The sequence below is a fragment of the Podarcis cretensis genome (assembly GCF_951804945.1).
Source record: "Podarcis cretensis genome assembly, chromosome: 16".
NCBI lineage: Eukaryota > Metazoa > Chordata > Lepidosauria > Squamata > Lacertidae > Podarcis > Podarcis cretensis.
Window position 1 is genome coordinate 12,686,221 of NC_137186.1, and position 22,952 is coordinate 12,709,172.

General features: G+C 45.7%; 1 protein-coding gene across 2 annotated transcripts; it reads left to right on the forward strand.

Annotated features, from left to right (window-relative positions):
- Positions 1-1,663: 1,663 nt before the first annotated feature.
- TUT1 (terminal uridylyl transferase 1, U6 snRNA-specific) lies at positions 1,664-22,421 on the forward strand. 2 transcript variants are annotated; one of them, XM_079958008.1, is made up of 10 exons: positions 1,664-1,817; positions 3,896-4,086; positions 7,148-7,357; positions 7,918-8,032; positions 8,113-8,243; positions 11,628-11,860; positions 12,672-12,781; positions 19,853-19,975; positions 20,412-20,504; positions 21,246-22,421. In XM_079958008.1, the coding sequence occupies exons 1-10, from the start codon at positions 1,733-1,735 to the stop codon at positions 22,292-22,294; spliced, it is 2,340 nt and encodes a 779-aa protein (XP_079814134.1). In that variant the 5' UTR covers positions 1,664-1,732; the 3' UTR covers positions 22,295-22,421. The 2 variants fall into 2 exon arrangements, with proteins under 2 accessions (XP_079814134.1, XP_079814135.1); XM_079958009.1 differs by lacking the exon at positions 1,664-1,817 and adding an exon at positions 2,502-2,958.
- Positions 22,422-22,952: the final 531 nt, after the last annotated feature.

Here is a 22,952-nt window from a genome sequence, read left to right on the forward strand (position 1 = left end):
GGAGTAAAGGCCTCTACAGCCTTCCCAGGGCTTGAATTTCCTGTTTGCGACCCGGCGGCAGTAGTACCAAGAATTCTGTCTTAACTTGCCCAGGACAGAAAACCCCTCACATGCCTGAGGCTTCCTCAGCCTTTGGCTGCTTCGCTAAGCTACCTTAATGGTGTGGGTGTGCAGCTTGAAACTGCCATTGTGCTCCAAGTCGTTTTAAATGCCGGGAACTTATAAAGGGTATGGCCCCTTTCCCAAAAGAGCTGCCCCACTACGAAATCCGGGCCTCCGCAACTTCTGTAAAAGGAACCACCAACTATTACCCATGAGCAAGCAATGCCAGAGGCCTGCAGGTAGCAGGTAAAAAGGTAAAGGTGCCTCTGACCGTTAGGTCCAGTCGTGGATGACTCTGGGGTTGTGCGCTCATCTCGCTCTATAAGCCGAGGGAACCAGCGTTTGTCTGCAGACAGCTTCTGGGTCATGTGGCCAGCATGACAGCTGCTTCTGGTGAACCAGAGCAGTGCACGGAAACACCGTTTACCTTCCTGCCGGAGTGGTACCTATTTATCTACTTGCACTTGGACGTGCTTTCGAGCTGCTAGGTGGGCAGGAGCAGGGACCGAGCAACGGGAGCTCACCCCGTCGCGGGGATTTGAACTGCCGACCTTCTGATTGGCAAGCCCTAGGCTCTGTGGTTTAGACCACAGTGCCACCCGCGTTCCCACAGGTAGCAGGTAACAGCCAACTATTCAAAACATTTTTAAACTGGGCAATTCCTCACAACACACTGTTGGTACCTTTCATATCACCCTTTGCTGACCAACTGGCAATACCTATTTTAACTATCCTCCTGCACCACGGCTACTTTGTAACCCAGGATGGGGGAACCCAAGGACTTCTCTAGGTACACCTTGGGATGTCTCCCTAAGTCACAAACCTTCCCCCGCCTCAGTAGCTCCTGCTCTGCACCCTCCTTGGGCGTTTTTGCTTGCTTGGAATGTCATTGCACTGTGAAAATGCTTGCTTACCAGGACAGAGAGATGTTGGAATGGGAGGTCCCACCCATTTGTGTCTGGCACAGAGCTACTTCCTTTGTTACCTTAATGGCCCACACTTAGAAGGCTATTACCTCACCTGGAAGCTAGCCTGGCTATTCCTGGAATTGAAGCCCTGCTGGATCCAGAAGTTAGAATGGCGCTCAGGCATACAATTTACCCCGCCAAAACTCATAGCAATACATACACAAATATGTGAAGGGGAATAACATGTGTAAGGAATCTAATATGAGGTAGTTTTGTGGGGGCTACGTAGGTGCAGAAATGGAAGAGCTCAATGGAAGAAGTTCTCCTCCACCATCTTAGCTGTAGGTGAGGCGGTCCCTCCTTCCATCCTTTTTTGGGCGAGAGGGGAGAACCACAGTCGTATCGGTGGGGGGACTTCTCCCTATCCCTTTGGCAGGAATAAACTCGGTAACGCCACATGCGGCTTCTACCACGCATATGGCGACCGCCGAATCGCAACCGGAAGTTGATTCTCCAAGCGAATTGCCCTGCACCCGTAGGAGCAACGACGGCGCGTGGAGGAAGAGAGAATTGCGCCTAGACCGGCGGAACCACAGAGCTGGGGAAGTAGCGTGTAACACCCGAGCTCTTCCGGCGGAAGTTGCGGAGCCGAGCATGGGAACCGCCGGGGACCTATTTATTGGAAGAACCGGCCGCTGGCGGTGGGAGTGGCGAGCGCCGGAATGGCGGATTCGGGGCTGGGAGATGTGGAGTCTCTGCCCCGCGGGGGCTTTCGGTGTCGCCTCTGCCATGTGGCGGTGGCCAATAGTGAGTGGGGCCGAAGGTCGGGAGGTGGGGCCGGGTGTACAAAGGCTTTATATTGTCCTATGCACACGCACCAAAAGATAGAACTCGGCCTGGTACTCTGCACGTGGCCCGAGGCACTCTCTTCTCTCTTGCTCAAATGCTTCCAAGGCTGAACTTGGACTCGAGTTAAGTGTTCTGTCTCGGAAGCGCAGGAGGGCAGAGATGGGGAATCGATGGCCCTTCAGGCTCCCATATCTTGGCCAGCGCTGATGGGAATTAAGAGCCCAGCAACGTCTGAAGGGTTGCAGTTGCTCAGCCCCTGCTGCCGGGTTACTCTTCTCCCCACACCTTGCGAAATTCCTGTATATTTCAAAACTTTTCAGCTGAAGTGAAGGTTTTGGTGATATGAGGAAGTTGTGATGAAGGAAAACTTCGCCTGTTGCAGGGTTTTTTGGAGCCTCCTGAGAAGTAAAGTTACACACTTGAGGCAATCTTGCCTTACTTACGAACAGCAGCTAACGTACAAGAGTCTTAAACCATGGAAAGAAACTGCTTTCCTTGTGTTCTTAAGCAATGAATATATATGTATATTTTTTCTTCTGCAAGAGCAGCTGAGTTGACCTTTTCCCCTTTAGTAGACACATGGAACAGTGGTTTTGCGAAAGGGCCCCATGCAGTTAAAATCAGTTTCATATTCCTCTGTATACACTTTCCAAGCTGTTGACATCTAGAAAACAGGGAGGCAAAAGCGCTCATGGCGTTCCAAATTTGGCCTTAATCAGTTATTGAAAAGCATTATCCATAACAATTTTGAGTGATGGGGAAGACTATTGATATGTTCTTATTTATTAAATTTATATACTGTCTTTCATCTGAAGATCACATGGCAGTTTACAACATAAAAACATAGTCATATAATAGCAGAACAACAACACCCATGCACATTTAAATGTCATATATTGTTGTATCACTCAGAGGCCTGGTTGAAGAGGAATGTTTTCACCTGGCACCTAAAAATATGTAATGAAGGCACCAAGTGTGCCTTATATAAATAAATCCTTATTTTTGCAATGTAAACAGCTTACAAACAGATTTCAAAGTGATGGAAGACCACCCCTTTGCCCCCCTCACACCTGATGCCACATAAGACATCAGAAGTAGGGTAGGTGGGCTGTAGTTTTTGGGGAAATGCCCTTGTGAAGCCCACTACAGTGACCAGACACCGGTTCAAAATGGCTTTTATCTGATTTTTATGTCAGGTGTGTCATTTGGATGTTTTGGGTGACATCTGCATATTGGTGCTATCCAACTCCAAATCCCCTGATTTCACCCAGCTTCATATGGATGTTAACTATTTTTATTTGTGTGTGCGTGTTTTGTTAACAGATTCATTTGAAAGTGAAGGTTTCAGGTTACTTTAAGTGGCAAGTTACTTTAATGGCCCCCTGAGTCTTATATCTCAGCTCGATCATTGAGATACCGTAATCCACAGGAGCATTGTAATGGTGCCCTGTGTAACAGAGGCCTGACTGACCTCAGCTAAAAATCAGCCATTTAGTGTTGCTGGTCCCATGTGATGGAAAACTCAGGCAGAGATTTGGCAGGCACGCTCACTTTTGACTTTCAGACACCTCTTGAAGACTTAGTTTTATGTTGATAAGCCTATTCAGTTTTAAGAGTAGACAGGCATTTTAACAATGATTTTGCGTGTTAATGGCATTTTATGTTTTGCTGTATTTGTATTGTATATATATCATAGTAGACTGCCTTGATAGTTTACATCAGATGGCGGAATGTAAATACTTTTATATTATTACCATTTATTTATTCAACTTGTATCCAGCCCTTCCTCCCAAAGGAGCCCAGGGTGGCAAACATATCACTGCAAAAATCATTCTAAAACCAATATAAGTATCTTTGGAGTTCTGTGTTGGAGTAAGTGTGTTGGAGTTCTGGAACTGTTTTTATTATACTTGGTTTGCATCGTATTGCTTTTAAATGTTTATTGATGTAAACTGCTCTGGGGTCATCATGTCAAAAGGGCAGTATTAAAAGCTGATTAAAATAAGCAAACAAAAGCCTTGGTTTTTCTGCTGCAGAGCCCAGCCTGGATGACCACCTTCGTGGGAAGAAACACCAGCGCTTGGAAAACCTCCGCACTGTCCGGCAGGCCCAAGAGCTTCGCAGTGTGTTTGTCAGTGGTTTTCGGAAGGGGACACCAGCCTCTGAGCTGAGTGATTATTTCCAGGCCTATGGGGAGGTGGCCAATGTGGTAATGGACAAGGATAAGGTATAGCCTTTGGCATCAAATTAGTAAAACCTCGATAGCTGCTTCTTGGGGAGATAGGAAGCTGCCTTAAACTGAACCAGGGGGTCCATCTAGCTCAGTATTGTTTACTCTGATGGGCAGCAGCTCTCCAGGGCTTCAGGGGGGTTATTTCTCATTCCTACCTGGAGGAATACTCCGTTGAATAAGCTTTGCAGGGGAGCAGGAAAGTAAACTTTATGAGACAGATAAGAACATAAGGGGGACACAGGTGGTGCTGTGGGTTAAACCACAGAGCGTAGGACTTGCTGATCAGAAGGTCAGCGGTTTGAATCCCTGCGAAGGGGTGAGCTCCCATTGCTCGGTCCCTGCTCCTGCCAACCTAGCAGTTCGAAAGCACGTCAAAGTGCAAGTAGATAAATAGGTACCGCTCCAGCGGGAAGGTAAACGGCGTTTCCATGTGCTGCTCTGGTTCGCCAGAAGCGGCTTCGTCATGCTGGCCACATGACCTGGAAGCTGTACACCAGCTCCCTCGGCCAGTAAAGTGAGATGAGCGCCGCAACCCCAGAGTTGGCCACGACTGGACCTAATGGTCAGGGGTCCCTTTACCTTTACCTTTACCTTAAGAACATAAGGAGAGCCTGCTGGATCAGGCCAGTGGCCTATCTAGTTCAGCATCCTGTTCACACAGTGGCCCACCAGATGCCTCTGGGTGGCATGCAAGCAAGGCCTGAGCACAAGAGCCCTCCGCCCTCCTGTGCTTTCCAGCAGCCGATAATCATTTTTTGAATATTTTATTAATTTTCCAAAACTAACAGAGATAAAAAACAACAACAATACATCTTCATAATCAAACATAAAAAGAAAAAAGTTGACTTTCCCTTAGTCGCTTCCCTGGTTCTATTGTTTAGCATCATATCACATCTCCATTTTATATTGAAAAATCACTGAAATTACTTATTGTCTATTCCTAATGTCATTACAAGTACAGTTATACCTCGGGTTGAAGTAGCTTCAGGGTGAGCGTTTTCGAGTTGCGCTCTGCGGCGACCTGGAAGTAAAGGAGCGCGTTACTTCTGGGTTTCGCCGCATGCGCAGACGCGCAAGATGATGTCATGTGCGGAAGCGGCAAATCGAGACCCGCACAGTTGCGGGTTGCGTTCACTTCAGGATGCGAACGGGGCTCCGGAACGGATCCCGTTCGCATCCAGAGGTACCACTGTATTTCTAAAATCCTGCTAATGTACAGTGGTACCTCGGGTTAAGTACTTAATTCGTTCCGGAGGTCTGTACTTAACCTGAAACTGTTCTTAACCTGAAGCACCACTTTAGCTAATGGGGCCTCCTGCAGCTGCTGCACCGCCGGGGCGTGATTTCTGTTCTCATCCTGAAGCAAGTTCTTAACCTGAAGCACAATTTCTGGGTTAGCGGAGTCTGTAACCTGAAGTGTATGTAACCTGAAGCGTATGTAACCCGAGGTACCACTGTATTAACCTGTCTATCAGCCCAGCAGCTGATATTCAGAAGCCTGCTTCCTCTGACAGTGGAGGCACAGAGTGTAGCCATCCTGGCTAATAACTATTGATAGCCTTTATCTCCATGTATTTGTCTCCTCTTTCAAAACCATCCAAGTTGGTGACCATCCCTGCCTTCTTTGGGAGCAAGTTCCATAGCTGAACAATGCACTGCGTGAAGAAGAACTTTCTTTTATCTGTTCTGAATGTTCTAATATTCAGCTTAATTGGATGTTCCCAAGAGAGAGGGAGAACAACCTTTCTCTGTCCACTTTCTCCATGCCGTGCCTAATTTTTTCCACCTCTGTCACCTCACCTCTTGCCTGCTTTTTTCTGGAAACTACAAAACCCCAAATGCTGGAACCTTTCATCACAGGGTAGTTGCTCTCTCCTCTTGACCATTTTGGTTGCCCTTTCCTGAATATTTCCCAGCTCCTTTGTTCCCAAGACTTAAAGAGGCTTAACCTTCAAAAGCTTTTCACATGCAGCTTTATTGGCAGTAAATTCCATTGAGCACAGTGGAACTTCTGAGTAAACACTCGTAGGAGAGGGTTGCATGTTTTCAAAATAACATTCCATTGGGGAAAATCCAGCTGCAGCAGGTCTAGGGAGTTGCTCACAGTCATTTTAATGATCATTCTATTCTGCTTGTAATGGTCTTTTAGAAATGTTTTTATATTGCTGTACACTGCCCTGACATTTTCGTCGGAGGACAATACACAGAAATATTTCCTGCCCTCTGGACCACCTAGCTGAAGGAAGAATTACCGTATTTTTCGCTCTGTTGGACGCACCAGACCATAGGAGGGAGAGAACAGGGGGAATATTTTTTTTCTTGTTCTCCCCCTCTAAGTCAAGGTGCGTTCTGTGCGTTCAAGGTGCGTTCACCCGAAGCCTCCGGAGCCCAGCGGGAGTTCCCGCTGGGCTCTGGAGGCTTTGGGTTCCTTTCGACCTGCTCTTTGGGGCTGGCGGGGGGGGGGGGGAGCGCTGCTTTCCCCCACCGCCAGCCCCAAAGACCAGGTCAGGGAACAGCAGGAAGGCGGCGCTCCGCCTCCCCGCTGTCCCCCGAGCTTGTGGGGCTGGTGGTGGGGAGAAGCGCTGCTTTCCCCACCGCCAGCCTCCACACTAGGTCGGGTTTGGAGGCTGCTATCCGCAAGCCTGGGGAGCCCAGCGGGAACTCCTGCTGGGCTCCGCAGGCTTGCGGATATCTGCCCGAAGCCTGGAGAGTGCGCACCGACCCCTCTCGCTCTCCAGGCTTCAGCGAAAGCCTGCATTCGCTCCATAGGATGCACACACATTTCCCCTTCATTTTTGGAGGGGGAAAAGTGTGTCCTATAGAGGGGAAAATACGGTATTTGTTAAGTCAGAAAGCCTTCATCATGCATTTCAAGTGCTTGTTCATCCTAATAAAGGGTGTTGTTTCTCTTGATCTGTTCATTCTGTTTTAAAGACATTAATCTATTAAAGCTGAGCATGCATTATAGCTTCTTTTTTCTAGACAGGACAGGAGGATTGTGAGATGACCCAGAAACTGACATTCTTTTCTTTTCTCTTGCCTCACGCGCTGCTAGGGAGTCTATGCGATTGTGGAGCTACAGAATGAGACAGTGCTGGAAAAAGTATTGGCACAGCCCCAGCACAGCCTGGGGGGCCAGAAGCTGCGTGTCAAGCCTCGAGAGAAGAAGGACTTCAAATACACGCCCCCCAGGAAGCAGGGGTCAGCCAGACAAGGACAGCTGAGCCCTGAGAAGCTGGCACAAAAGTTGTGCCAAGCTGACAACGTGAGTGAACTCTGGTTTCTTTTTCTTGCCCTGTCTGTAACTTATTCCTGATCCCAAGTGCTGGAGGAGACTGAACGGATGTGGTTGCTTGATAGGACTAGCGACAGCTTTAAAAGTATTAAACCCAAAGCCTTGCTATTGGTCTTCTGCCTGCAGGTGGGCAAAGGGCTTTAGCTCATCAGCAGAGTATTTGCTTTGTGTGCAGAAGGTCCCAGGTTCAATCCCTGGCATGGGAAAGATTCCATGTCTGAAACCCTGCAGAGCTGCCAGCCAGTGCAGACAGTAGAGAGCTAGATGGATGTAATGGTCTGATTCTGTATGAGGCAATTTCCTGTGCTCCTTTTTAAACCAGCTGTTCAGTTAGGATCATGGGCACTGGAATATTCCTTTGTTTTTAGGGCAGAAACCATAGCTCTGTGGTGGAGTATCTGCATCTGCAATCAGACTTCTGTCTGAAATCCTGAACAGCTGCTGCCAGTCAGTGTAGACACTACAGGCCTAGACGACCCCAATAGTCTGACTTGGGTATAAGGCAGCTTCCTTTGTTCCTATGTTTCTAGGTGGATGCCCAGATGTCTTTGATGGTGCAGCTCTTTGAGTTCTCCGAGAGCGAACGACGCCTGCGGGACTTGCTGGTCACTCTCTTCCAGGAGGTGTTCCTGGAGTTTTTCCCCGGTAAGCTGCTGCCCTGGACCTCTGCTGATGGTCCAACCTTGGATCTTCATTTGACCTTTCACCCCCCTCTCCATGCCCAGGTTCTGCTGTTCTCCCCTTTGGTTCCTCGGTGAATGGCTTCGATGTCTCTGGCTGCGACCTGGATTTGTTCCTGGACCTCGAGAAGACAAAAAACTTCCAGGCCTCTGCCAAGCAACCTAGCGGGCCACAGGTGAGACCCAGAGCAGAGGACATTAACAGCAGACGGAGTTATTAATGTCTCCTTCAGTCTGTCTTAGACTAGGAGTGGGAAACCCTTTCAGTCTGACAGCCACCTTTCCTGCTAGGCAACCTTTCAGGCAGTGGGTCATGGCATGTGGGCCTTGGAAGCCTGCCCAAAAAGGAATCTGGCCCTGAGACTGAAAAAGATTTCCTGCTCCTGGTGCAGTAGTGATGCCGTCCTCCATTAATCAGCAGCCCTAGTTGTAGCTGCTGTTATTCGTGCATGGATCTGGCTGCCATGAGCCAAGGGTGATGGCTGCTACCTTGTCAAACTGATGGAGTTGAGTTACAGATAGGTAGCCATGTTGGTCTGCCATAGTCAAAACAAAATAAAAAAATTCCTTCCAGTAGCACCTTAAAGACCAACTAAGTTAGTTCTTGGTATGAGCTTTCGTGTGCATGCACACTTCTTCAGATACACTGAAACAGAAGTCACCAGACCCTTCTATATAGTGAGAAGGTGGGGAGGGGTATTACTCAGGAGGGTGGTGGGATTGGGTGATTGGCAGATAGCTGTGATGAGCCTGTTGACGACTCTTAACGACTGCAATAGGTCTTACAGGAAAAAGCAAGGGGTGAGAAGGTGAAAAATGGCTTTGTCATGTATAATGAGATAAGAATCCAATGTCTTTGTTCAGACCAGGTCTCTCCATGGTTTTAAGTTTGGTAATAAGTTGGTAATTAACTTGGGAGCTGTATGTGACCTCTAGTCATCACATACAGCTCCCAAGTTAAAACAGTACAGCGCATCATCAGAGATCTACAACCTCTCCTGGACAATGACAGTTCTCTTTCTCAAGCTCTGGGAGGAAGACCTTTCATTGTCTACAGACAGCCACCCAATCTTAAACAACTCCTAACCCACAATAATACTACAACCAGAGTTAACACGGACACTGGCACCAGAGCCTGCAATAAACCCAGATGTCAACTTTGCTGCCACATACACCCGGACAACACCATTACTGGCCCCAACAACATCACACATACCATCTCGGGACTATTTAATTGCTCATCGTCTAACATTGTGTATGCCATCAAATGCCAACAGTGTCCTTCAGCTCTCTATATTGGACAAACAGGCCAAACCTTACACCAAAGAATAAACGGACATAACTCCGACATCAGGAACCACAAGACAGAGAAACCAGTAGGAGAACACTTCAATCTCCCAGGACATTCTATACAAGATCTCAAAGTAGCTGTTCTATTACAAAGGAATTTCAGAAATAGACTGGAAAGAGAAGCTGCTGAATTGCAACTTATTACCAAACTTAAAACCATGGAGAGACCTGGTCTGAACAAAGACATTGGATTCTTATCTCATTATACATGACAAAGCCATTTTTCACCTTCTCACCCCTTGCTTTTTCCTGTAAGACCTATTGCAGTCGTTAAGAGTCGTCAACAGGCTCATCACAGCTATCTGCCAATCACCCAATCCCACCACCCTCCTGAGTAATACCCCTCCCCACCTTCTCACTATATAGAAGGGTCTGGTGACTTCTGTTTCAGTGTATCTGAAGAAGTGTGCATGCACACGAAAGCTCATACCAAGAACTAACTTAGTTGGTCTTTAAGGTGCTATTGGAAGGAATTTTTTTATTTTGTTTTGATGGAGTTGAGGTTAGTTGACTGTTCACCACCATGATGTTAAATGGAACATCCCTGTCCAGAGACAGTGTATTTCAGAATTCCAGAGGTCAATGGCATAGGAAGTTGCTTTAAGCTGAATCAGTGGAGTCCATAAGGGCCTGTCCTCAGCTGGCCCCTGCTTACCCACTTCCTTACTTCCTTTTTAAATATATATATATATATAATTTTTTATTAGTTTTTTTAACATATCATTTTCAACAGTAAGTAAACATACTTTTACATCTTATTCAAATTTTTGACTTCCATCAATCCTGTCTGAAAATTTTCCAATCTAATCTCTCAGTATACATCTCTTATCTTCCCTATTACATTTCAAACTCATAACCAATATCTCTATCTTTTATACTTTGTAACATTTTGCATATTTCTCCTTACAAAACTTCTTGTAGTCCTACTAACGTAATTTGTTGATTACAGTTGCTCTTCAAATATTTCATCTACTTCTTCCAATCTTCTGTAAATCTCTGGTCCCGCAGGTTTCGAATCCTTCCTGTCATTCTGCATAGTCCATTAATTTCGTCTGCCATTCTTCTTTCGTCGGAATTTCTTCTTGTTTCCATTTCTGGGCTAATAATACTCTTGCCGCAACCCACTTCCTTACTTCCAACCAGTCTAGGAGGTGGCACCTAGTCTAAGTGTTGCCTTTGTAGAATGCTGTAGGGAGGAGGATGGAGACAAGAGCAGATCTTCTTGGTTCCATCTATCCTTGGCTGTGGTTCCCCCTACTGCTGGTTTTCCTCTCTTCCCACCCTGCCGGTCCTAATGAGCACTAGCTCTCACAGCTTCCAAGGAGCCACATGCAAAAGTGGGTGGACTAATGCAGTGTTTCCCAACCTTGTGCCTCCAGCTGTTTTTGGACTACAATTCCCATCATCCCTTGCCACTGGTCTTGCTAGTCAGGGATGATGGGAGTTGTAGTTCAAAAACAGCTGGAGGCACAAGGTTGGGAAACACTGGACTAATGGATGTGACTCTCTTACCTTTGTACAGTGGGCACTTACAAGTCAGAGGTTGCTACATGCACAAAATTCTCTCCACCCCCCATCCTGGTAACCTAGACACATGCTTCCTGTTCACTGACAGATTCCAGCCAAGGAAAAGCACTCGAGGAGGGTGTGGAGCAGGGCTGGAGAAGGTGGAGTGGCCAGTTAGCAATGCCTAGAGGTCTCCATTCTCTCCACCCTTGTTTTAGGCCTCATGTCCACTATACATTTAAGGCAGTAGCCTCCTACTTTTAAACAGTCACGGCTTCCCCCCAAAGAATCCTGGGAAGTGTAGTTTGTTTAGGGTGCTGAGAGTGGTTAGGAGACACTCATTCTACCCCCACAGAGCTACAGTTTCTAGAGCGGTTTAACAATTGGGGAACTCTGGGAATTGTAGCGTGCAGGTGCCAGGTTTAATCCCCAGCATTTCCAGGCAAGGCTGGGAAAGATAGCCTGTCTGAAACCTACTGCTACGTGGACAATGCACAGTTAGACGTTCCATTGTTCCAACCTGGTATAAGGCAGATTCCTACACTGAAAAGAGGTCTGCAACGCACTAGAATCTACATGAAGTGCTGGGAGAGATCTGAAACCCAGGAGAGATGCTGCCAGTCAGAGTAGTCAGCACTGGGCCAGACAGAGAAACACTGATTCAGGATAAAAACAGCTTGTTCCAAATGCACCTTCTCCTCCAGGCTGAGGACGGAGCCAGCGTGGAGCTGGACTCGTGCTCGGAGGACTCGATCCTGAGCGATATTGACTTGGCTTCCGCCACAGTGCCTGAAGTGCTGGAGTTGGTTGCCGCCGTGATGCGGAAGTGCGTTCCAGGAGTCCACAATGTCCAGGCCGTGCTGACTGCCCGTCGGCCGGTTGTCAAGTTTTGGCACAAGGAATCGGGCCTGCGTGGTGACATCTCCATAAACAACAAGTACGGGGGCTGTGTGTGGGTGTGGGTGTGGGTGTGTGTGTGTGTGTGTGAATCCCTTTACTAAATTTCGCATTGTTGCATTACACCTTTGGCCCTGGATGTTGCTGAATTACAACTCCCATCACCCCTGGCTGTTGCCCATGCTTGCTAGGGCTAAGGGGCGTTTTTGTTTTGCAACATCTGGAGGGCCAAAGGTTCTTTCCATTTTATTAATTTATTGAATTTATAGCCTGCCTTTCCTCCTAAGGAGCCCAGGACGGCAAAAAGTTACACGATTTAAAAACCAAAAATAAAGCAAATGCATTCTACAATACATTAAAACATACTGAAACTAGTTACAGATAAAACGTTCTAAAACACAATTACAATGTAAAACATAGATTTTCTTCCAATGATCTCAAGGTTTCCAGGAACAGTATTCTTCAGCCACCAAATGTCTTGATAAACAGGAACATTTTCAGATTCCTCATAAAAGTTAAGAATGATGGAGACAGGCACGCAATGCTGGGGAGGACATTGCACAGTCAGGGAGCCACCACTGAAAAGGTCATGTCACAGATCAGTGCCAGTCAGGCAGCCCCCAGTGGTGGCACTACGAACACGACCATTTAAGTACAGGGAATTGTTTCTTAGGAATTGATTTCCTCTCTCATTTTGGTGCTTGATATTTTCAAAATGAGTCTGATGTTGCAAATGAGACACTTTTCCCACTTCCATTTTAGCTGTATGCTCAGGGGGTGCAGGGTAGCTGCCTCGTTGCGTCAGGGTCCTGCCTTACTGTCCTCTTACCTGGATTCTCTCTCCATGGTAGGCTGGCCATCTGCAACACGCGCTTCCTGCAGCTTTGCACCGAGATGGACGAGCGAGTGCGGCCTTTGGTCTATGTAGTGCGCTACTGGGCAAAGCAGCAGGCGCTGGCAGGTAAAGTGGAGAAACAAGGGGGGAGGGGACTCAACAGAACTTGTGAATGGTGAGGACCACCCATAGCAACTCAGTGCTGGAGCATCTGCTTTGCATGCAGAAGGTCTGGTTCAATCTTCAGCATGGGCTTGGAGAGACTCCTTGCTTGGGTCCCTGGAGGGTTGTCGCCCATCAGTGTAAACACCTGAAATGTACGTTTTTATGGTGAAAGAAGAGAATGTAAAATCACAATATATTAAGATAAACTATTAAGATAAAAACAAAGCTGGAAAGGATTTGCTGAAATATCTAACTGAATTAGAATACAAAAATGGGAGGTGTGAGGAGGTCAAGGAAGTAAGTGAATGAAAGCAAGTGATGTAAAGGTTGGATCTGGGGTTTTTTTCCAAATGTTTGTATTTTTTCTGTCCTTTCTAATTTTCTTTTTTTTCTTTTTCTTTTTTCTCTTTGTAATCTTTAAAATTTGAATAAATATCATTCAAAAAAAAAAGAGATGTACGTTTTTAGCACCCCTTTTATTCCTTTGACTGCAGTTTGTCGAAATACTGATTTTTTTTTTTTTTATAATAATTTTTATTAATTTCCACACATATAATAAAGAACAATATAAAACAGTATCACATCATACTCATCGGTTCTTACCCTTCTTTCTTTGACTTCCCCATACCTCCCCATCCCTGCATCCTTGTTTAATAATTCTTTAGCAACCCTTAAGTCCATTGTCTTAGTTCCCTTTCGTAAAAGTTTCTTAAGTTTTTTTGTTTACTGCTGCAATTCTTTACTTCTTACCCCCTGACATCCTAACATTCCTCAATTTTGCAATTATTTTTAAGATATATTTTGAAGTTCTTCCAGTCCTCTTCCATTGTCTCTTTCCCCTGGTCCCGGATTCTGCCCGTCATCTCGGCCAGTCCCATAAAGTCAATCACCTTTGTTTGCCATTCTTCCAGAGTAGGTAGTTCTTGCGTCTTCCAATACTTTGCCAGTAGAATTCTTGCTGCTGTAGTGGCATACATAAAGAAAGTCCTATCCTTCCTTGACACCGCTTGGCCCACCATGCCCAAGAGGAAAGCCTCTGGTTTCTTAGGAAAAGTCCACTTAAGGACCTTCTTAATTTCATTATAGATCATTTCCCAGAAAGCTTTAACCTTTGGGCAGGTCCACCAAAGGTGGTAGAAAGTGCCTTCAGTCTCATTACATTTCCAACACTTATTATTAGGCAAATGATAAATTTTTGCAAGCTTGACTGGGGTCATGTACCACCGGTAGATCATTTTCATAATATTTTCTCTTAATGCATTACATGCAGTAAATTTAATACCGGTGGTCCATAACTGTTCCCAGTCAGCAAACATAATATCATGACCGATATCTTGTGCCCATTTAATCATAGCTGATTTCACCGTTTCATCCTGTGTATTCCATTTTAGCAGCAAGTTATACATTTTTGATAAGTTCTTAGTATTGGGTTCCAACAATTCTGTTTCTAATTTTGACTTCTCTTTCTGAAATCCTATTTTCCTGTCCTGTTTAAACGTCTCATTTATTTGATGGTAATGCAACCAATCTCGGACCTTAGGCTTTAGTTTCTCATAACTCTGAAGTTTCACCCTTTCACCATCGTATTCTAAAATCTCATGATATTTTGGCCATTTAGAATCCATATTAAGCTTTTTTACTTCCCTAGCTTCCATTGGTGACACCCACCTAGGGGTTTTACTTTCCAACAAATCTTTGTATCTAATCCAAACGTTATACAATGCTTTCCTTACAATATGGTTTTTAAAGCTTTTATACACCTTTACCTTGTCGTACCATAAGTATGCATGCCAACCAAAACTATTATCGTACCCTTCCAGATCCAAAATGTCAGTGTTCTCAAGAAGTAGCCAGTGTTTCAACCAGCAGAAAGCTGCTGATTCATAATAAAGTCTTAAGTCCGGCAGGGCAAATCCCCCTCTATCCTTTGCGTCAGTTAAAATCTTAAATTTAATTCTGGGCTTTTTGCCCTGCCAGACAAATTTTGATATATCTTTCTGCCACTTCTTGAAGCATTCCATCTTGTCCACAATCTGCAACGTCTGGAATAAAAACAACATTCTAGGCAGTACGTTCATCTTAATAGTAGCGATTCGGCCTAGCAAGGAAAGTTTCAGCCTTGACCATATTTCCAGATCTTTTTTAACTTCTGACCAACATTTTTCATAATTGTCCTTAAATAAGTTCACATTCTTGGATGTTAAGTTTACCCCCAGGTATTTTACCCTTTTTGTTATCTCCAAGCCTGTTTCATTCTGAAAGCTCTCTCTTTCTTCCATTGTTAAATTTTTTTCCAACACTTTCGTTTTTTGTCTATTCAATTTAAAACCTGCTACTCGACCAAATATATCAATTAATTCTAATACTCTTTTAGTACTAGTATCTGGCTGTTGCAAAGTCAATACTAGATCATCTGCAAATGCTCTTAATTTATAATGTCTAACTCCGACCTGAACTCCTTTAACCAACTGGTCCTTTCTAATCATATTTAACAATACCTCCAGGACTGATATAAAAAGCAAAGGGGATATTGGGCAACCCTGTCGTGTACCTTTTTCTATAGGTATTTCTTCTGTTACCACATTATTTACAATTAATTTGGCCTTTTGTTGAGAATATATTGCACCTATACCGTTTTCAAAACCTTGGCCTACCCCCATCCCTTGGAGATTCTTTTTCATAAAAGTCCAACAAATGTTGTCAAAGGCTTTCTCCGCATCCACAAAAATCAAAACTGCTTTCCTATTAATGTCAACATCCAGCAGCTCCAAAATATCTATAATGTTTCTCACATTGTCTGACATATGTCTACCTGGGAGAAAGCCTGTTTGGTCCTTATGAATCTCTTCTGCTAAAACTCTTTTCAATCTTTTTGCCAAAATGTCTGCAAAAATTTTGTAATCCACATTGAGTAAAGATATAGGGCGGTAGTTTTTAACCTGGTTCTTCTCAGTCTCTGTTTTCGGTATAAGTGAGATGAAAGCCTCTTTCCACGATTCAGGTGCCTTTTTCCCCTTCAAAATTTCATTGCAAACTTCCTTCAATGGTTGTGTCAGCCATTCTTTCAACATTTTGTAGTATTTGGCCGTCAGGCCATCTGGTCCTGGTGATTTTCCCAATTTCATATTTTGAATGGCACCCTCTATTTCTTGTTCTGTTATTTCCTCATTTAAGATCCTTTTACTTTGTTCTGAGATTTTTGGTAAACCGTATTTTCTGATAAATTCTTCTATTTCTTGCTCGTTGATTGGCCCTTGTGCATACAATTTCTTAAAAAAACTTTGAAAACAATTGTTGATCTCATTGGGTTTATGGATAATTTTTCCATCCATTTCTAAACTTGTTACAGTGTTCATTTTCTGCCTTTTTTTCAATTGCCATGACAGAAGTTTCCCACATTTATCCGCTGATTCAAAAGTTCTTTGTCTCATTTGCCTTATCTTCCACTCTATTTGTTGGTTCATAAGCTCCATATACTGCATCTGATAGAACTTTATTTCTCTCAAAATCTCATGGGATTTTGGTTTAGACCTCAACTTCTTCTCTGCTTCTTTTATTTTTTCTAAAAATTTTTCCTTCTTCTCATTTTGTTGCTTCCTCTTAATAGAATTTTGTTGAATTAGGAAACCTCGCATCACGGCTTTACTTGCGTCCCAAATTATTCTTTTTTCCACATCTGTTTTCCTGTTGATCTCAAAGTAATCTTTTAATGTTTTAAGGGCCTTCTTGTGGATCTCTTCATCCTTAAATAGGGTGTCATTCATTCTCCATCTAAAGGATCCAGTTGTTGTTAGTTTCATCTCCATCTTCACCGCATTATGGTCGGAGCACGTTTTTGGACATATTTCTACTTTTTTTGTTCTTGGCGCCAGACTACTAGAAATCCAGATTTGGTCTATTCTTGTCCATGTCATTTTTGCTTCAGAGAAGAAGGTTCCCTCTCTCTCTAGAGGATTCTTTATTCTCCAAATATCAATCAAGTCCATTGTTTCAGTCATTTCGAAAAAGATCTTTGGTAGTCTCCCTTCTTTTGAAATCACTTGTCTCTGTGCTTTATCCATGTTTGTTGAGACAACTCCATTCATATCTCCCATCATTAGGATTTTATAGTCTAAAAAGTCAACTAATGTCTCATGCAACTTCCTAAAGAATTCGGCCTTCCCTTCATTTGGGGCATAAACTCCCACAATTAATATCTTTTCTCCTTGAATTTGTATTTCAATTGCCAGGTATCTTCCTTGTTCATCTTTAAATATCAATTTTGGAGCCAACTTTTCCTTTGCATAGATCACCACACCTCTTTTCTTTACTTTGTCTGATGAGATAAATTCTTGACCAAGTCTCTTATTTATCAGTAATTTCCTATGTATCCTGGCAATATGGGTTTCTTGCAAACATATTATGTCTAATTGTTCTTTCTTCAAAATGTGAAAAACCTGTCGTCTTTTCCGAGGAAGGTTCAGACCGTTACAGTTCCAACTAAGGAGTTGCAGAGACATTTTGTATTTAGGTAGCTGTTCCTCCAACTGCTCCAAGCTTCTGCTCTTCCTCCGATGGTGGTAGTGAAAGTCCAAATGACAAATTTGCTATATCAGGTGGTTCCCTCTCCTCCACGGTTCCTTTCTGCAGATCCTCCAGGTACTTCTCCAGAAATTGTTCTTTGTCCTGAATTGTTTTTATTTTAATCTTCCTTCCTTTGAAGTTAAAGGACAATCCTTGTGGAAACTCCCATCTGAATGGTATAGTGTTTTTCTTCAGCAGGTCTACTAAGCTTTTGTAATATGTTCTCACCTCTAAAATGTATTTAGGAATGTCCTTGAAAATCTGTATCTGACAATTTTGGATCACCAATGCCTTTTGATAATGCAAATTCAATATTCTATCTCTTTCTTCTTTTGATCTCAGTGTAATTAGACAGTCCCTTGGTTTTTTATCCTGCCTTCTACCCAGTCGAAAGGCTGATATTATCTCAAGTTCCTCATCTTCCTCCCATTCCTCCTGCCAAAAAGTTATGATGTTCTCTGTAAGAAATTTCACAAGGTTGTCCCCTTCCCCTTCAGGCACCAATCTAAATTTTAAATTCTTCTCTTTACGTTGAAGTTCCAGTAAGGAGAGGGCTGCATCATGCTCATTCACTTTTTTAATAATAGGCCCAAATTTTTCCCTTGTCTCTTCAGCCGTTGTTTTTGCACTTTCTGCAATCTTTCGTGTTTCTGAACTTTCCTGAATTAATCTATTTATAGAATCTGTGTTCGATGTAACAGTAGCTGTATTCACATCCAACCTTGTTGTCAACTCTGTTAATTTTTTAGAATTCTCTGTCGATAGCTTTGTCAATGCTTCCAGGGATTGATTTATTTTAAGTAGTGCCTGAGTCATAGGATCCATAGAAGCTGGTGTTTTTTCCTGCACAGCTGCAGTTCCTGATATAGAGGCCCTTTTCTTGTGAGATTGTTTTGCTTTCTGCCTTGTTACTATCTCTTCTGTAGGGGCACTCATATCCTCAAGGTCGTTTTCACAGAGTTGATTCCCAAGTGGAAAATCCCACTGTTACTTTTCCAAGTGCAACAGTTTCACATAGAACCCTCTAGAGGGAGCATTCAATTGTATCCAAATGGCAAAGATAGAAGAAAACAAAGAGGCAAGGAAGTATAACAGTAGCCAGAAGTTTCCAATATCCAAATTGTAATGTCTCTATTTTCTATGTGGCCAAAATGCAACAAAGTACGTCTAAGGTCCGGTAACTTTGTTACAAACAAGCCCCCACTTCTCAAAGTTTGACAGTCCACGTCCCGGTGTCTTGTTTGGGCAGCCCGACCCCGGGGGATTTGGCAATGGAAGGTCTTAATTTTCCATTAATTTTCCAGCAGGTTAACAACGTTCCAATCCCTTCCCCCCTTCTCCTGCCAATCTGGGGGGAGGTTTTAAGTCCGATGTCAGTTTGACAGCTTAAAAAAATTAGAAAGATTCCCTTTAAGTGCAGCTTGATTTTCGTTGCTTTATCTCTTCTGCAGTTCCGGGGAGGCAGACTTCCTTAATTTTTGCCTTTCCCGTTTTCAGCCAAATTTTTTTTTTTTTTAATGTCCCGTTACTTTTTCAATCTTACTCACGGGTGTTGTAGTCAAATTCCAATTGCAGGAAGGAATCGGCGCTCTCCGCTCATGGCGACGCGGCTTCACTCCGCTAGCTGGGTGACGACTCTCAGCACCGCGCTTACCCCGATGCCGCTCAGAAGCCTTTAAAAAGGCTCCCTCACAGTACCGGGGGGCGCAAAGGGTGCCCACCGAATCTCCTTTGTTCACAGGCTCCGCGCCTGTGATTTTAGGGGTCCCCCGCTTGCCGTAGCGGGTGAGACCCGAACTAACGGAGCAGTCCTGCCTCGGAGCTCGAGGCTCGGACCGCCATTAAGCGCTGGCGCCGACCGGAAGCGGTTCGAAATACTGAATTTTAAATTGTTGTAACCTGCTAGCGGGCAGGTACTAAATTTAATCATCGCCGTCATTTGGAGCTACAAAAATGTGCCATGGGTGTCGGCTACAAAATGGCTGCCATGGAATGGAATGGCCACCACATCTAAAAGAGCAGACTGAGAGATGAAGGCCTACAAAATAATGTGGGCATTCCCTGCCTCCCCACAACCAGCCACCCCATCAGTGAGGAAAGGGAGCCTGTGCCAGTCACTCCCTCACTGCATCTGTCCCCTGTTCAGAATGGAGGGGAGGGATAGGAGCCAATCAAATGTAGGTATGTTTAAGGGGGCATGTTCACTGTTGATTGGCTGAGCCAGTGCAAACAGGAACTGAACCACAAGAGCAAATGTCTACTGTGCACTTTGGGTTTTTAGAGGTATATTTACCGAGACCTTTCATAGGTACCATGAGGGTTTCTGGCGACCAAGGGCGCCACGTTGGTGATCCCTGCGATAAAGCTTCGGATTCTGCAGGCTGTGGCCCAGGGAGGGAGGGGTCTGGTGGTAGTGGGAAGCCAGAGCTTTATTTCCACTTAACAGCTGCCTCCTTTCCTTTCTGACAGGGAACCCATTTGGCGGAGGCCCCCTCCTCAATAACTATGCCCTGACCCTGCTGGTGCTTTTCTTCCTGCAGACACGCACCCCACCCATCCTACCTACGGTCGCTCACTTGAAAGAACTCTCAGGTACCTACCCTCCCACCCCAAAAAAGCAAGCTGGGGTTCTGTACAGCTTTATTCATCACTTAGCTAGATCCTGGTTTTGCCCTCCTTGTTGTTATTTATGTTGTACAAATTGTTAACACCCACTTTGGGCTTCCTTGTGGGAGGAAAAGCAAAGTGCAAATATTGAACGGTATTCCCAGTCCCTGCTGCCACTGGCTACACACAGACGTCTTTGGACCTGTCTGTTCTGGTGAGATCACCTGAAATGAGGACAGCGATTCATTTGATGCTGAAAGACACTTACCTGGGGAGGGGAGGGTTCAGGGTTCATTTTGTTGTTCATCTTTTGAAATGTAAAAGATTAATAAACCTAAAGATTAATGAATACACACACACAAATGTGATATTCCTGGCAATGCTTCTGGAAAGAGCGTTCTCACTCTCCTCTGCTCCCTAGTGGAAGAGGAACACACTGTGGTGGATGGCTGGGACTGCAGCTTCCCCAAGGATTCTGCGCGGCTGGAGCCCAGCGGGAACAAGGAAGATCTTTGTGAGTTCCTCTCAGGAGGTTAAAACCCAGATTAAAGTGCAAACTTTCCTGTTATTCTCCTTTAAATGTGCAGATGGGAGTCTAGGACATTGGCCATAGCTCAGTGGGACAGTATCTGCTTTACATGCAGAAGAAACCCCTCCCCTTCAATCTCCAGGTTGGGCTGGGAATGTCTTGTGCCCTAAAGTCCTGCTGCCAGTCCGTGTGGACAGGACTGAGTTAAACGGGTGGTCTGCCTCTGCATAAGGCAGCTCCCTTTTTAAATCTTCACTTTATTTAGAACAGCGGTTCCCAAACTCAGGTCTCCAGCTGCTTTTGGACTACAACTCCCATCATCCCTAGGTAGCAAGACCAGTGGTGAGGGATGATGGGAGTTGTAGTCCAAAAGCAGCTGGAGACCCAAGTTTGGGAAACACTTATTTGGAAACATTTTTAGGGGAAGGGGAGCAGCTTGGTGGTGAAGCACCTGCATTGACTGCAGAAGGTTCCAGGTTGAATCCCAGGCATCTCCAGGTAGGACTGGAGAAAGATTCCTGGTAGAGCTGGGATGAGATTCCCTGCTTTGAAACTGACTGCTGCCTGTCAGTGTAGACAAGACTGGTGCATGAGGGACCAGTGGTTTGACTTAGTATAAGGGAGCTTCCTATGTGATGGAAGCACTGAATTGCTGTTGGTAGTACTTTGTGCAAAACCTCCCTCGCACCTCCATGGCTCACTGGCTGCCGGCCTCTTACTTTCTAGGCTCTCTCCTGTCCGAGTTCTTCCGCGTCTTTGAGGATTACGACTTCGCTGGCTGCGTGATCTCGCTGTGGGAGGGCCGTCCGCTGCCTCTGCCCAGCTTCCTGTCCTCCTCTGAAGTGGGCAGCAAGCTCAAGCTGGGGCCCTTCAACCTCCAGGACCCCTTTGAGCAGAGCCACAACGTCGCCGCCAACGTCAACGAGAAGACGGCGCTGCGGTTCCAGCGCTGCTGTTGCAACGCAGCCAAGTACTGCCGCAGCCTGCAGTACCAGCGCAAGTCCAGCAAGGGCAAGATCTGGGGGCTCGTCCGCCTGTTTCAGCCGGGCGCCACCGAGGCTCCGGTTGCCGAGAGCCTTGTCATTGGCCTTCCCCTAACAATGGCGGTGCCGCCCACTCAAGCCCATGAGCTTCTGGACCAGGCCGGGGACTTCCACCTACTTTGGTTCCAGAAGGTCTGTGCTAGCGTAGCCTTCGTCTTAAGGGACGTGCTCAAATGTAGCTGTGTGGAGGTGGGGCAGGGGCTTGGGGAGGAGCAGGAAGTCTCTGAGGTGAAACAGGAAGAGGAGGAGTTAGAAGCAAAGACTCAGCAGCTGTCGGTAGGCTCCAAGCGCCCTCTAGACGAGGGAGGGAGCAATGTCTCTCTGCCCGCTAAAAGGCTGCGAGTTGATGATTTGCTCCCTGGTGAGGAGAGCATGACCTGGAACTGCGCCGTCTGGCATCGCGTGTGGCTGGGCCGTCGCCGCATCCGGCGGCAGCTGCAGGGGCCGTCGCCCGAAACCCAGCAGCAAAAGGCCAACTCCTTGGAGCTGGAAGCAAAAGTGTCTGAGGCCATTTCCCAGCCGGAGTGTGAAGCAAGGCCCACAGACCCTCTCTTCCAGTTCACAGTTTGTGCCCAGGTCAGCAGGGGTGGCACTTCTCGCGAGCAAGACGCACGCATCAGCCTGAGATTCTCGACAGACCCTGAGCAAGCGTCCGTCTTCCAGGAGTTCTTCCACTTCCTGCAAGGTTTTTTGCCCCAAATGGTGGAGCAGCACCTGGTTAGCAAGGCCTGAGTCCCCCGAGAGAGGGCATCAAGCTACGTATTTGTGAAAAGTTACAGATTTGTGTTTATTTATTTTTGCATATTTTTCTTACTGCCAATGTGAATATGAAAACATGGCCAAAACCCTTTCCCATGTCTCTCATTCTTTGTTTCATTTATTCTTATCCTGCCTCAAAGTCACAAGACAAGGAGCACAGATGTAACCTCTGTGTCTTCATTTGTGTCTGTACAGCCTGGTAGCCAAGGGTGGGGAACCGCTAGCCTGCAGACCAAATTTAGCCCAGCAGACATCCCCTAGTGGCCCACAAAGCTGTTTTCCTCAAGTCATGGCCACCCACCCCATACCTGATGCCATAAAAGGTAAAGGGACCCCTGACCATTAGGTCCAGTCATAGCCGACTCTGGGGTTGCAGCGCTCATCTCGCTTTATTGGCCGAGGGAGCCGGCATACAACTTCCAGGTCATGTGGCCAGCATGACTAAGCTGCTTCTGGCAAACCAGAGCAGCACAGGGAAACGCCATTTACCTTCCTGCCGGAGCGGTACCTATTTATCTACTTGCACTTTGACTGCTTTTGTACTGCTAGGTTGGCAGGAGCAGGGACCAAGCAACGGGAGCTCACCCCATCGCGGGGATTCGAACCGTCGACCCTCAGAGCGGCAAGTCCT